We start from the raw sequence: 16,110 nt of genomic DNA, 5'->3' as shown, positions 1-16,110 counted from the left end.
ATATCAATGGTTATGGTCTATGTTTACAACACATCCATCCATCCATCCATTTTCTATACCGCCTATCCCTTTTGGGGTTGCAGGGGAGCTGGAGCCTATCCCAGCATCAACGGGCGAGAGGCGGGGTACACCCTGAACCGGTCGCCAGCCGATTACAGGGTGTTTACAACACAAATGATCCATAAAAGGTTGAGCTTCCACAAGTGACGTTACTGTCACGTGAAAACAAAGAGTGTTTTTCTGCAAGAGAGATATTTTCCCTGTACTCGGGCCTCCACAACTAGCTAAGGTGAAAAAACATAATTTTATCTACTATCTAATGGATGTTGGCGCACTGTCCCGTTTTACCATTAGAAATTACAGCTTAGTATTAATTTAGCTATTCTTAGTATACCCTTGTGGTGTATTCGTCACGGCTGCATGCTCCAGGAAGTAGTCGATTGTCGAAGAAAGCGGAAGTGGGAGCCATGAACTGTTTCATTCCGGATGTGTGTCTTTGCTCCATCGAGCAACTCCGGCCATCAAAACAAACAACGCACACGCAGAGAAGCTAATGTCAGTGAAAGCTACTGTGAGGTATCAGCCTGCTGTGTCACCATGCTACTGAAAACATGTTGCATTTACAGCACCGGATTGTTTTCTATACTAATTCTGATTTTAGGCATTGCTTTGGTTTTGTCTGACGTTTTTCCACATTTTGTACAGTCGCTGGTTACGAAGGTAAGTATCTTTTCCAGGCTAACGTTTTCTAACAGGCTCTAACATCAGATCAACGCCAAATAAGCTAAAGTTAGACATTTTGTTGACGGCTAATTGTAGCTAGCTTGATTTGACAAAACATCAGAGACAGTGTCTCGATTTTGCAACTGGTTTTTCATCATAGAAATGTTGGCTTGACAACTTTAGGTCTTTAGCTAGCCAACCTCTGAGGGTGAATATTTTTCTAATGACTCAGATTTAGGACTGTAATTTCAAACGACTCCTAAAGTCAGACATGTTGTGACAGCTGCTGATTACAGACAGCTATGAAGCAAAGTAGCTGTATGTTGAGATATTATGTCATTTAAAACTGCATTTTCTGCCAACATCATTAACTCTTAATTTTGTTTACCATATTCAAATCACCTGCATATCTGGCATAGGTTTCAGTTGGTCTAGTCTTGCTCTGTGATTGGCCAGCCTCACCTCAGTTGGCCTACTTTAATGTGAAATTAATTTCACGAGAGCTAATCCAAATGGTGATTTCACCACTTGCAGCACGTTTGTGCTGCAGCAGCGTTCTCGTCATATGATGTGTGCACAGCTTAGTCAGCAGCACACTATTTGTGGAAGTCATGCAGTTTTCTCATCTGGGCAGACCAAATAACCCACTACCCTTTGTCCCCCACAGAAGGTCGTTTTGAGAAATGGAACAGAGGCGTTTGAGGTCTGGGAGAATCCTCCAGCCCCCATTTACATGCAGTTTTACTTCTTTAATCTGACCAACCCTATCGAGGTGCTGAAGGGTGACAGGCCTGCTGTGGTGGAGATTGGACCATACACGTACAGGTAAGAGATGGTCTTTCTCTATTCATCTGCTCTGTAAAACAGAAGTACAGATCTCACAGCGAAAAACAGGAGGGGAACACAAAAGCCATTGTTTTCAAGATGCCTCCTAATTAACATCAAACATGAATAAACAAACTGAAGAAGCCCCTTGTGTACAGTTCTACCACTATTTTTGGGGTGAGTACAACACTTGGCAAACATGTTGCAGTTGCACATTTATAGCTTATTCAATGGAAATCAGGTCTGTCATCCCTCAAGGGAGAAAGATTCTTCAGAAATAAAACCCACATGTTTCTTCCATGACTAAATTACTGTTGTTTCAGAAATGACAGTGACATCTTGCAGAGACACATTACTGCGGTCCTGTTTCTGGCCAGCTTCAGGCAGCTCGTTTGCCCTTCCACTGTCAGCACTGACAGACACGGTCGCTTTGCACAGCTGCCTTTTTGTCTTGCTGAGAATTATGAATTGCATCACTGAAATGTTAACATGTTTCCTTCCTGCTGTTCTGCCAAACAGCATTTTATTGTGTCAAAAGGCAACTCTTTAACATAATGGTAGCCATGAAAATCTCTGTGAACCACTGACATGTACAATATTGAAGTTCATGTTATTCTGAAACCCAGCTTTGACTGATACCACTTTTTTTGTCTCTTCAGTCACAAATGTTCCACCATGAATCTCTGCTCAGTTAAACTGGAGCAGTTTCAGGCAGCTCGTGTGGAGTCGTTCAGAAAAAGACATTATTAGTGACTTCCTGACCTGCACTTGCATGTGTGAAGTTGCACAGAGATGATGAGCAGCTGTGTAGAATAGCTGAGATCCTCTTTTTTGAGGAAGACCTTCATTTTTCCAGATTGTCAGTGAGTGCATCATCACAGCAGCTGTCACTTTTGCTCAACCAGTACAAAGATGTATTTTCCTTTTCTTTTCTTTTCTTTTCTTTTTTTTTTTGACAGTCATGTGAAATTGAGTCAGGGATGGAAATAAGTTAAAAGGAAATGTCTACTTCCTGTATTACGTTATATCTCAGCCAAATATATGATTTTCAACACAGAACTTTTTAAGTGTTCAACAGTAACCTTTCCTCTGCAGTCTGAGGTACATGTACTACACTTAATGGAAAATTAATATCATCATACTTTCATATATAATATGGTACTAATGTAGTGATTTGTTTGATATTGCACACAGGACTTAGGGCGATTGATGCTGCATCTCAGAAGATAATATCACCCTGAACAGACTAATTTAATTGGTTTTTTCTGGTAAAATCTTTTGCTGCATGCTGTGATAAGGAACTAGCAACAGACTTGAAAATTTAACCCAGCTGTTACTTTGTTCTGCGCAGAGAGTACCGGCCTATGGAGCAAGTGAACTTCCAGGATAATGGCACTAAAGTATCCGCTGTCAACACCAAGACCTACATATTCCAGCCTAACATGTCCCGAGGCCCAGAGAGTGACCTCATCAGGACGGTCAACATTCCTGCAATGGTGAGCCATAGAAATCCATAATTGTCTGGTTTCTTTTATTGGGCAGCACCAAACAAAGAAAGACCTATTCATTACATAATAAACAATAAATCACATAGTCCAGGTGTTTTACATCACCAAAGTGGTTATGAGATCATTTTGGCGGCAAAAGAGTAAAATCATTGTCTAAAAAATTACTTTATTTATATGTTTATCATTCATATGATGCATGTTTTGTTCTCTGATATTTATTTTAATTTATTGGCCGTGATTTCTTTTTACTGTTAAAAAATGTCCCAGTAAATATGTTTGCTATGAGTGAAATAGATCGTTTGCTCTGTTGTAATGTGCCACTGCAATGTGCGTGCAGTGTAGTGCTGCACAGTACAAGTTGTTCTTAACAAGGTTCACTTCTTCCTCCTGCTAGACGGTGATGGAGAAATTCAAGGATCACTCCATTCTGGCCAATCTGATCTCCTCCTACATGAAGGCCACTGATGAAGGCCTGTTCACCACCCACACAGTGGGAGAGCTGCTGTGGGGTTACGAAGACGGCCTGCTTAAAGCCCTCAAAACTATGCAGCCTGACCTGGATGATGTTTTCGGACTCTTCTATAAGGTCTCATTTAAGCATATGAACATGTTACTGCATGTTTGTACAGACTGGAGTGTGTGTTTATTCATAAAAAGGTACAAAAGATGTCAGATAATTGCACAGACACTTGCAGAATCATGAATTGTAAAGAGTCTAATTGGACCAGCTAGTCTCTTGTGTTTTTTCAGCTTTCTCGTGCGAGAGCTGTTTGTTGAAAATCTTCCTTTTTCTCTCACAGAGCAACGCTTCAAACGACGGTGAATACGTGTTCTACACCGGACAGCAGAACTACAAAGACTTTGCTCGAGTGGATACATGGAATGGTGAAAGGTAATTACCTCCACTCACCTCAGGCAAAAAATGACAATGACTGAATGAGAATTATGTCTTGGCTCTGTAAATCCAATTAGTGACGACCATTGATTACATGCTATTTGAATGGATGAGAGTTGGATAACACGTGATTGCATCAGGACCAGACAGGATATGATAAAGGCTTGTTTCATCCTGTTGATATGACACTGTTCCTGTGTCCTTCATCAGACCTCTCTGTGTCTCAATGTCGCACTAATGTTAGTCCTCTTTTTTGCCATCAGAGATTTTCTTTCATCAGTGTCTCTCTTGTTAAACCTAATTGTTTCACACTCTTCTGTCGTGTCTGACAGTGAGGTCTAACTGTGATCTTGCATACTTGACTTGTTAGTCAGCTGACACTGCACTTTCAGGGGTTGTTTGATGCTTTGTGAAATACACATTTGCTTTCTTGCAGAGATTTGGATGATAAGGTTGATACCTTCCTCGTGTCTGTCAGTTAAATAGGAAGCTACAGCCAGGAGAGGGTTAGCTTAGCTTAGCACAAAATATAGCACAACAGCTATCCCTTAGTCGAGCTTTTTCTGACCTGCAAACATTTTCAGTCTTGATGTGCTGCAGTGAAAAAGAAGTCCTTCAGTCAAGCTGAAAAGGGAATGAAATGAAATGGTTGGCTGCTGATAAAAACAGAAACATTAATATTATTTGTGCATGCGTGCAGCTCGCTGAATTGGTGGACGTCTGATGAGTGCAATATGATCAATGGAACCAATGGAGCGTCTTTCCATCCGGTCATCACCAAGAGTGAGACGCTCTACATGTTCTCCTCTGACCTGTGCAGGTGAGTAGACCCCACAGTGTTTTACAGACTGCTGAGGACCATGATACTGGAAGACTTACATACATGTTCATACACACAGTAGTATTCAGAGCTCAGGGATGCACCTCTCCTGGGAAACACTTTCGTTCACAGGAATGAATCTTGCCTTTGATTTATTTTGGTTGCCTTTTGAGCACAGCCGAGCGTAAAGCATCTTCAGCTTTAGGTAATGTGAAATTGGTTTCAGTTCAGGTTTTCTGCTTCCTCTTTTGGTGAGTCATTCTCTTCCTTATCTGCTTGGCTTGACGTGGCATGGGAAATGCCAGTCAGTCAGTCTTCCTAAGAACTCCACCTGAGCCTTTCCCTCAGCATTATTCATGTCTGGATATTGGATTAGGGACACCAGTTCACCTGTTCACTGCTGGCCTCATAAATGAGGTCACTGTTAGCTTACTGCCAATTTAGTACTGCTTAAAACAAGCCATGGTTTATGAGGCAGCGAGATGTCAAATACCAGCACAACCTTTGAACTACTTTTGATAAAACCTGTTTGTGCTGTGCAGCTTTTCTGTAAATCAGCTTACCACAAAACTCATGTATGAAATTCCGACTTATGTCACACTTTCAGCTTTACAGGATTTATTTGTGCCTGCCAAGATTAACCAGCATGTGGCTCTGTTTCCAAGGTCTCTGTACGCTTTGTATGAAGAGGATGTGACCGTGAAGGGGATCCCTGGGTATCGATTCAGTCCCCCCAGCGAGGTGTTTGCCAATCTGTCCGTGAACCCGGCCAACGCGGGCTTCTGTGTCCCTGCTGGGAATTGCCTGGGCTCTGGTGTGCTGAATGTCAGCCCATGTAAACAAGGTGGCGTGCTTGAAGCAGCTGATCTGCATGGAAAAAAAAAGTTTCATGGTGTCCCATAGTCAAATGTTCCTCACAAAGTGAAATGCAGTCTTCTTTTTCTCGCTGTGTCTTCTGTGTGTTTAGGAGCTCCCATCATAATGTCCTCACCACACTTCTACCAGGCAGATCAGAAATTTGTTCAGGATGTATTTGGCATGAAACCCAAGAAGGAGAGGCACCAGACGACGATTGATATCAATCCGGTAGGAATTTCAACTTCAGTCCTTAAAGATCCGATCTATCTCAACCTTTTGTAACCTTTTGTATTTTGATGTGTTTAAGGTCAGGTTTCTGCCTGCGTGCTTTGGAGGATTTACCGGCGCTGGGTTATCTCCCAGGTCGCTTTTTCATTTCAGAAACAGATCCATTTGGTGTTACTGCATCCAAATGTTAGCTTGCTAACAGTGGCAAAGCACGTTCATCTTTACTGGAGTTGCAACAGTATGAGATTTTCAAGGGATGATAACCGTCTCAGAAAATATCACAGATTCATCCTATCATGACATATCATATTACAGTTTTTATTATTATTATTGTTGTTGTTATTATTATCAGTTACAATGACCCTTTATTATATTTCACAAAGTATTAGATTTTTTAAATTACTACTAATACAGGAGAATTCAATGTTCAGATAAGCAAATATACTGTGGCATGATAACCATCAGTTTTCATACCACAGTATACTGTGAAGCCTGTACACTGCTGAAAGCCCAGTCTCTACCTGGGGACGTGCTTTTTTTAAAAAATTCAATCATTTGGTAGCACCACTGCCCCCACGGCCCACTAGATGGCGCACTGAGGTCTACCAGTGGTTGGCTTGTGGCTGTTTGAGAGTAATACTCTGCTTGGAAGAATAATTTTTGTCCTTTTTCTCTATGAAAGTTAAATTAACTTGTTTAAATCCTTAAAATCACATCTACTCCCTCTCCCTCACTGAAAAACTAGAATCTCAGAATATTTCTTGTTCGAAGTTTAACTACTGGACACAAGATGTTTCCTACTTCAGAGATTGGTCTGTGCGCTGGAGGTTTCAAGTTTCCACTTCTCACTTCTCACAGATGAGCTTGAAAACAGCTTTCTGGTGTCAGACTCTGCACATGCATCATTCTGTACAAACGTCCAAGTCAAGTAACAATAAGGGAAATGCATTTTTAAGCCGAGGAGGACTTTTAAAGATGTCATTACTTTATACCCTCATGTTGTCAATGTGATTCATTTTTCTATGTAGAAACATTGGTTGCAGTGTGGAATGGTGATATGAAACATCCATGTTTCCCACGAGGCCATGACCTATCTCAGCTTTGTTTCCACTAGCCAATGGTTACCCACGAGGCAGAGGTTTTCTTTTTTTTAAAAGTGGTTAAAAATTAAAGCAGAGGTACATGGAACGTAGCTGTCACCAAAGATAAGCTCCAACTGCTCTTATCATGTGTAGTACTGTAATAACTTGGCTGAGGGTTCTTGATAAGTGGAAGAAGACTGAAAAACACTTCCAGGAGCACAGTCTGTCTTTAGTGCAACATAAGTGCTCAATGAGTCTGCAAAGGTGTGGAAATGAGGTTACTATTTTAAGAGGAACCCAGCTATAAATACCTGTCATAGTAAATCTGGGAAAGAAGTCATATAATGTGATGCATCACATACCATAGAGCTGATAGATTACTGATAGTGATAAACCTTTTTTTCTGGTCCTGATTATGACACTAATTTGACTTCTGCGAGAAAGCAGAGTACAAAGACATAAACAGTTAAGACGGGAATAAGATCTAATTATAGGAGAGTTCTGTTTCAGTCTTTCTTCAGATTGATTTCCTTCCTTAGCAGCCATGCAGTGCTTACTTTGCATAAAGACTTGATTGAACTCCTTTTATCTCGCTGCAGTGTATTTTTATAGGTCTGCATTGGCAAAATTTGGATGTAGTGAATTGAAGCTTACATAAGCACAAATGGAAAATGGATTGTGATGTTTGAATATCAAATATGGTGAAATATTTCAGGAAAAGGTGAAGAAAAAAAAAGCATGTGGACATTTCGTCTGTTTGCCTAACCTGTGACTTTCATTTCATGCTTAGTCATGCACGTTAACACCAGCATGTATGGTGGCGCCATCGTGAACTGAAATCAGTCCAGTAAACATGCTACTGTTTTATCTGTTTTTCCTCCTTCCTAAGCGTTAATCTTCATGATGCTGCTACGTGAAAATATTAAGACTGGTCAAAGTCCTGCCACTTCTCTCATAAATGCTGGCATCCAGTCCAACTTTATGAGTAGAGCAGCCTTGGCTGGCTGCTTTGAGGCTGTGGTTTTGGCCCGCCAACAGCAAAGATGTATGCAGATACATCTCTGCTGCGGTATGTGTGTGCGGTATGTGTAGGTTGGTGTGTAAACTCTCAGATCATTTGTGCCAACCAGACTCATAAAGTACATTTTGCTGAAAAGTGTTTGCAGCAAGATCTAGAACATAATAAATGAGTCTTGACCACATGTAGTTTTGGTGCTGAATGTGCTATAAGGAGGCATAAATGTTGATCGATGAGGAGTGACAGGTGTGAGTGTTCTGCACACCATGTAAACCATGTGCACCCTAACAATGTCCAATTCTGTTTGCAGCTAACAGGAATCGTTCTGCAGGCAGCAAAGCGGCTCCAGGTCAACGTCTACGTTGAGAAAATTCCCACCTTCAGGTAATCGACTCATGGCTTCATCAGCACCTGCAGCTGAGATACTGCACCTTCTTTGTCATAAACCCCCACTGTCACCGTATTGGCTTTAATGAAGCCGCTATAGCTGTATAACTGCTCAAGTCAAGGAAGGGTGCTGGTAAGAAAACTGTAAAGCAATTATGCCACCATCATTGTTATGCATGGACTTTTGGACAGTCGTGGCTCACTCGTTATGCATCTGCTTGGTATCTAAGGGAACAAACAGTGATGTCATCTGGGGTCCAGACTGAACAGATGGACATGTTGTCGAAGTTTGTCTGAATGTCTGTTTGCCATTTATAGTCATCAATGTTAGTTCATGTGCTAGTAAGGACAATGGTTATTATGAGAGTCAGTGAAACACTGTGAATACGTTTTTTTATTACTATTTCCTTTATTTAACCAGGAAGTCCCATTGAGATTCAAAATCCCTTTTACAAGAGAGACCTGGCCAAGGTAGCAGCCAGTCATAACATATTGAGATGCAACAAATACGACATATTAAACAAACAAAAAACATAGAATATTCCACATTAAAGCAAGAAGAACAACTATTAAAACATAGTGGACCTCTCAAGAAAAACCAGCACATGTCTCCGTCACCACATTCTTCAGTTCTTTTTATCCATGTCTTTTTTTTTTTTTTTCCAGTCAAACAGGAGACGTGAGGACAGTGGTCTTTCCTGTGGTTTATCTCAATGAGGTAGAAAAAGCACTCAACACACACATTACTTGATTTAGTCGCAGACTGAACGCTGGTTGGCCCATCAGCAGTCCATATTTAGTCCACATTCTAAGGTGAAAGAGGTTCATTGACCTTGTTCACACTTGATTCAGCTATATGTCTTTTTGTGTCATGCAAAGTATCAGAGACACCTTTAACATGATTTTGAAATGATCCACCTCATTGCCATCAAACGTCACATTGGCTGGCCCATTTTTATTATGAAGAAGATAAAGGTCAGTATGTGTTGCACATGGGCTCAGATGGTGGACAACCTGTCATTTATCCTATGTATGAAGTGATGAGTCAGAATTAGTCCCAGTCATTTTTCAGTACACATCTGGCTTGTTTTTGTCTTTTAAAGTGAGAACCTTTGATAAGTTACCCAGGAATTAATTGCTGTTCTCTCTTATCAGACTGGAATGTGGCAATAAAACCTTTTTGGTAGTTGACAGTTTGCAAGTAGAGCTCTCCTAAGACAGCATTTAACTTGCATGGAAGCAAAGAAAAGTCGTAATAATCTGAATTTTAGAAGCAGCCGAAGGCCTAATTGTGAAATTTAATCGCTACTGACTGCTCACTACGGACATTTGTGTCGCACTGAGTTCATCGTGTTGAGATATGTTACTTTAGAAGCCATCTGTAAGTTATGTGCTTTTCTTTTTTTTTCCAGGTTTACCCAATTTCTTTTTCTTGGCTTATGTGACTGATAGTTTGAAGAATCTGAATTTGTGAACCCTGAAAGAAATTGGAATTTGGAAAGTTCTTGAAAATTCACTTTGGGGAAATCAGAGCAGATACAGTCTGACAGGTGGTCAAATGAAATTCAGTGCAGTAAATTCAGTGGAAGTTCTCATTGCAACAGTGAGTATTCAGTAGCGGTTAAAGTTCATCAGTCTTACTTCCTCTTTGCTTTGAAATAAATCACAGACACGAAATGGGGAAATAGGTATGTTGACTCTGATAGGTGATCTACCTCTGCAGTGCTTTTATGTTACCCTGAACTCTGCCTCTCATCTCGCTCTCCCGCCCTCCCCTCAGAGCGTGGTCATCGACGACCCGTCGGTCCTGAAGCTGCACGCCATTGTTGTCGAGCAGAGTGTCGTGGTGAACATCCCGTTCATGCTGATTGGTCTAGGCATTATTCTGGGAGGAATCTTCATGTTCCTCATGTGTCGACAGAAGGTCCCTGAGGTGAGACGTGAATGAGTTTGTGCGCTTGTAAGAGCTGCAACTAACAATTATTTCCTTTTTTCAACAAGGTGTTTATTTATACTTGTGCACATGAAACGAACAAGCCAGTGCAGCACCTTCTCACAATGTTCATCCAAAATACGCATTTACAGGATAATATCGGTTTAAAAACATGTCTGTCCTCACTGGGAGGTTTGCTGGTAGTTCTTCCATTGAGAACACTTCAGTTAACACGTCTTGCCTTTAATAAAGGGTGGGTGGCAGTGGTTTGAGCTGATAAAGTTCAGGGTTTTTTGCCACCAATAAAAGGATATGCAGCAAGTAAGCCTGTCTTTATCGTAGTCACGTCAGGCTGCTCCGGCCCCTTCAGTTCACAGACAGTCAGTGCTGCCTTCAGCTAACGTTTCTGTGTCTGGTTTCATTTTTCAGAGCACTGCTGCAGAGCGACAGCCCCTGCTCTCATCATAGCACCGAACAGGATGTGAAAGGAGGGGGATCGCCAATGTTTGCGGTATAATTCAACATTTCACACAACAAGGGTTCAGACGATCTGCAGTTTTTTTCCCATTAACGTCCAAGTAACACTTTCCCTTCATAACCACAATTTCACCTTTTAATCTGTTTTTTTTTTTTTGGTTTTAGGAAACAGGTGAGGGGGAGTGCATGCTTTTTTGCATTGTTTGTTACAAGGTCGGGCTTAATTTCTTCCTTTCAGTTGTCGTGATGCTGAAATCCCCAGTTTTTGTATTAAATCTTACTTTGAGTGTGTTTTTCTTTTTACTCTTGAGTGTGGGAGTTTTGATTGAAGCAACGTGAACTGAACGAGTCATTTAAATCTCTTACCATATCTGATTTGAAGTGTCGGCTCTGAGCTAATCAAACCTTCAGGAATTTCAGTGAAAAAACACTTTCTGCGTGTTTGTTATTGTCATTAATTGATCATAGCCTGTAATCTTTCGTGTGTGCTGACATGTATAACGACAGGTGGGTGCTCGCCTTCGTTAAAGGCACAAAATGCAAGTTCGCATGAGATAGATCATTAAACTTCAGGCTGAAGACTCGGGTTGAGGTTAGATTTAGGCAAGCAGTGGTTCTGGTTCTGGTTAGGTGAGGTCTCCAGGAAATGAATCCAAGTTTATGGAAGGTGCCCAGAAGTGATGCAAAGTCGATTGTGTGTCTGTGTGTGTCTGTGTGTGTGTCCATAAAAAGAATGGTTACTGAACGGTTGTAGTGATGAAGGAATACTGTCAGCATGTGTTTTTAAAAGTGGGCCAGTACTCATTTCTGTGAATTCGTACAGCTTTCAATGCAAGAAATAGCGTGCAGCTGATTGGCTGAAAAAAGAACAGAAGCACGTGAATAGCCAAAGAAAGCCAGTTTGCTAACTAGGACCAAGAATTTCCTCTAAAACAACCCAAATTCAAATACAAAGTTTATGGTTTTAATGCCCCCAATACTGTTATGTGAAACATGGAGTGGCCTCTTTGTGATTTCAACTTACACATTCTGCAAAAAACAAAAATCACAAATTTTTTTTAAAAATTGATTTTTCTTTGTTTATACAACTTGCGCCGGGCCGACTTGTTGCTGGTTTTCTCGTGGCGGGTCACAAATATCCTCTTCATTAATTTCAACATCAACATTTCATGTTTTTGTATTTTAAAGTGAAACGCGAAGGCAAGCTGAACCAAACTACCTTTGGCCTAAAATGTATTATTCCAAATAAAAGGTTCTAATGTCAATGTTAATATTTAAGAAACGGGATGTTTCAGAAAATCACATTTGATGTCTTTTGGTTCGGACTTTTCTTTTCTAAGCTTTGGTGAATTGTTCAAAACCCCATTCTGTTGTAGCTTTCAACTGAAAATAATATAAAGTGGTTTAACGTCCAGGTAGATTTACCTCGACAGCAGCAGGATAAAGGGATGGTGTGGAGTACGATGTCTGTCTCATGATGGGGTGAAGCCTGTTTTCTGTCCCAACGTTTGCCATGAATGTTTGATTTTGAAGTTCAACTGATATTATGTTAAAATCCACCTCTGAACAGCTTCATGCTCGTGACACTGCCCATAAACATCTCACAAAATCTCACATTGGGTTTTTCCTTTCGATGACTGTCATCTTTTTTATGGTTCAATCCTGCACTTCTAAACAGCGTTTTATCAGGTTATTGTGACTTTATTTAAAGTTTTTTACGCAGAAAGGACTTTGTTTTTATTGGGCTACTGCTGATTAGATTACCCGTTCTTAAAATTGAATAGATTTCCTGTCAGTACAATAACCACTGTTGTCTTGTGTTTGTGTCTTTTTTATATGTAAAGAGAATATTGTTTACACTACTACTCAAACATAGTAAAATCAATTTGTAATCACTGTTTACAAGCTGAACTCGTCATACCTAACAATTTGCACATTGCTATTTACTAGAACTTCAATAAACCTACTTGACGTTTTCCGAGGGCGTGCATTTCCTCCATTACACAATGCTGCATTATTTCATAAAGTGCTGTATAATAACTTACTGTGCATTGCTTTGTCCTTGTGAATAAAGGTCACCAGTACAGCATGAATCCCCTGATGACTCTACACCCTTAAAAAGCTCTGACTAATTTATTATTAGCGCATGATGAAAGTCTGTGTTGAAACTTTTCTCTAATTATGCCTGCACTGAATACACACACCCTCTCAGACACACCCCTGTTGGTTTCTGACTGCTGAAAGTTCGGTCAGAGATGTGTGTGTTATGCTAGCAGCGGCTAACGTAGCCTGGAGCCGCTAGCCTCGAGCAGAGAAGAGGAGTGTGCTACAGAATACTATAAAGTTCACGTCTTTGAGAATAAAATAAAACTTAATAAAAAAAGTTACTTTTTGTGGTTTCCGCAGACTGTATGCAGTAATACCTTTGTACTATATCTGTGTAATATGCTGCTTTAGTCCAAAAACTCCAGCAAGGTGACAATGATGATCACCTGAAGCTCAATATCAGCAAAACCGATGAGCTTGTGGTGGAAGACAGTGCTTTAAATATAGATGTTGCTGCAAAGAAGCTACAAATTGTCAGACCTGGTTAACTCACACACATATTGAGCCCGGTAGCACAGAAGAGTTTATACAATCATCACAGTTTCATGGCGGACACCCAAGATTAGTGTCACCAAATCAGTGACCAAATGTTAAATATAGTCACGAACTGTTCCTGAGTTAGAGTTTTACCGGAGCAAAACATTGTGTTGTCACAGTGAAGTTGAGCTTTGACCTTTTGAAGTTAAATTGTCATCAGTTCTTCATTTTATTCCAAGATACATTTCTATGATGTTTTCTGGTAATTGGAATTCTTCTGATATGTTGAAAAATGTGTTTTGGCCACTAAATTCTGATGAGTTCATCCTTCAGTTTGTGCCTGCTGTCAATAAATTCCCTCCAGGAAATTTCAGGACACAGGTCACAGTGATTTGACCTTTGAACAGACATCCATGCAGCGGAACAGTGACAGGTGCATAGACGTGAAAACAACAAGCTGTTGTTTCATGTGGAGATTCATGCTGGATGTTTCTTAGCCAAGAGCAGTGAGGTTGCCATGACTCCCGAGGGTCTGTGGTCCAGCCTCCACGTAAAATTTAACATGTAACATGTTAATCAGTGAGCTTTAGGCCTGCGGTTAGGCAGATTTATTTCACTTTGGACATTGCCCGGCTAGCTGTTTTCCCCCTGCTTTCAGTCTTTATGCTAAACTAAGCAAACTGCCTGCTGGCTATAGCTTATTGAACATATAATTAGGAGAGTGGTATTGATCTTTTCATTTAACTCTCAGTAAATAATTGTATTTCCCAAAGTATGTATCTTCTTTCTTCTATCTATCTTTCCTCCTTCACAGCATCAAATTCAAACATATTTACAGCAGTATAACCAGTTTGTACTGAAAGTTGAACAGTCAATAGGGTTATTAGTTAATGTCTGGCCAAGGGAAAATCACTGGATGCTTTTTGCCCCTCTAATTTTCTGTAATCCTGGCAAACTTCTTCCACTTTCATTGGCCAGAAATTCCTTTCTTAGCTTGCAGCCTAGCAGAGGACCATTCGTGTAGAGTATCTACAGGGGGCTTAGTGCTCAAGCAGCAGTACTCTCATCTCAGCATGAAGGTCCAGGCCTCACATCTGACTTGGAGACTCCAGGAGTGAAGTAAATGGGTGGATGGATGAATTTCTACATCCTGTGACACGTTAAGGTGTCAGTTAGATACCGCTGACGTGGAATTGTCCTTAATTGCCGGGTTAAAGTGTACTTTGGCTCCCTGCAGATAATCTTTGACTTCGCTTGCCATTATAAAACTGATAAGTACCGCTCTGTGAAGAAGTTGGCTCATTGGCTTAGACTTGAGATCAACCTCTCTGCCAAAACTCCCAGCCTCAGCAATTAAAGCATCAAATAGCAGAATTAATCTTTCAAATCTGTCAAAGAGTAACTCCTCCCCAACCCAATTAAAGCCTTTAATACAGGAGGCACGGTACAGCACATCAGCCTTGCCTCGGAACAACTGCTCTCTTTCGCTTCATCTTGCAAGCGACATGAAGACTCTTCAAGAAAGAATCATCCTCGTCTCTGTTTTGGTGTCACTGATCTGCACCATTCATGTGAGTTCATCACCCTGCATTTACTGTTAACATCCTGAGAGGTTGCTTTATATAAGCAGAGAACATGTGACTTTTGATCGTTGATGTAATTTGATTTTTATCACCGTGCATCAGGAGCGTCATCACAGTTCTTTAAGAATCTTATATTTGCCTTCACAGGTCACCTCACTGCCTGTGCGTGAAAACTGGAGAGGTCTTCTGCAGCGGACCAAACGGTCACTTTTGTGGCGTTGGAACAGCATGAAGCCTGTGGGGTCCAGCTGCATGTATCACCTAGAGTGTGGCACGAAATACTGCAGGTACAGCAGAGCTTCAGCTTTTTTAAAAAAATTTATTTATTTAGGAAACATTTCCAGCTTACGTTCACAGACAGAAGAAATTTCTATGAACAAATTTTATTTCCCACTTTTAACATTAATATCTGCATTAAATGTTCTGTTTTTTATTAAAGTAAAACCAGACATGTTCTCCAAAAAGACATTCCATAATGTTCCTTTTTGTAGTTTTCACAGACTGTATGCGCTAATATGCTTGTACTGTATCAGTGTAATGTTCAAAGTTTTGTCCGTGTGCATTCTGCATGGCATGGACAAAGTCAGACATTAATGATCCCGTAATAAAGCTGCTCCTTATCTTTACAGGAGAAATATCTGTTCCTTCTGGATCTCCACCTGAGGAATACCTCCATCAGGGTGACTGTCTATGAAACAAACATTTGCTTATGGACTAAAGTTAAAGACCCATCTCAACATTGACCCTGTACTAAATTACTTCTGTGGTATTCTGCCTTGAACAGAAGACTTGCTGGCACTTTATCAGACTCTGTGCATTCAGTCAGCGTAATCAGATCTGGTAATGCACTGCAGCAAAACAAAGCCATAAATGCCACGTTCACATGAATAGTCAAATGGTTCCAGCAGGAGCGATACTAATTTTTAGAGTTTCATTTGTCCCACACACTTGCAGGACATCAGACAGGCTGTATACAGTAAACCTGAACACATTTTTAAGAAGAAAATATAAATATTGATGCAACGTTTGTGAGGTGCTCTGAGTTTATTGGTTCATGTTTTTATATATTTATTTGTACATTTTGTAAACTATGTAAATATGCAAATACAGTATTTTCAAGAGGTTGTATTGCCTACATTTTGTCTGTCAACAAATTAAAATAGCTCTTAATGTTCCTTCTACTTTTTCTA

The 16,110-nt window shown here is 40.5% G+C and overlaps 2 protein-coding genes across 2 annotated transcripts; both read left to right on the top strand.

The window, feature by feature from the left end:
* The first annotated feature begins 521 nt into the window (after positions 1 to 521).
* On the top strand, positions 522 to 12,735 carry scarb2c (scavenger receptor class B, member 2c). Its single transcript, XM_070989065.1, has 12 exons — positions 522 to 720; positions 1,391 to 1,548; positions 2,900 to 3,044; positions 3,451 to 3,642; positions 3,857 to 3,948; positions 4,652 to 4,771; positions 5,437 to 5,615; positions 5,739 to 5,857; positions 8,268 to 8,341; positions 9,011 to 9,062; positions 10,125 to 10,277; positions 10,707 to 12,735. Exons 1-12 carry the CDS (start codon positions 598 to 600, stop codon positions 10,743 to 10,745), a joined length of 1,446 nt encoding a protein of 481 aa, XP_070845166.1. The 5' UTR covers positions 522 to 597; the 3' UTR covers positions 10,746 to 12,735.
* A 2,107-nt stretch (positions 12,736 to 14,842) lies between these two features.
* LOC139349054 (liver-expressed antimicrobial peptide 2) lies at positions 14,843 to 15,583 on the top strand. Its single transcript, XM_070989522.1, has 3 exons — positions 14,843 to 14,908; positions 15,068 to 15,207; positions 15,550 to 15,583. Exons 1-3 carry the CDS (start codon positions 14,843 to 14,845, stop codon positions 15,581 to 15,583), a joined length of 240 nt encoding a protein of 79 aa, XP_070845623.1.
* The last annotated feature ends 527 nt before the right edge of the window (positions 15,584 to 16,110 follow it).

The sequence above is a fragment of the Chaetodon trifascialis genome, chromosome 20 (assembly GCF_039877785.1).
Source record: "Chaetodon trifascialis isolate fChaTrf1 chromosome 20, fChaTrf1.hap1, whole genome shotgun sequence".
In the NCBI taxonomy this organism is placed as follows: Eukaryota; Metazoa; Chordata; class Actinopteri; order Chaetodontiformes; family Chaetodontidae; genus Chaetodon; species Chaetodon trifascialis.
The sequence above is the reverse complement of the archived record's forward strand: the minus strand, read 5'-3'. Positions and strand labels throughout refer to the sequence as shown.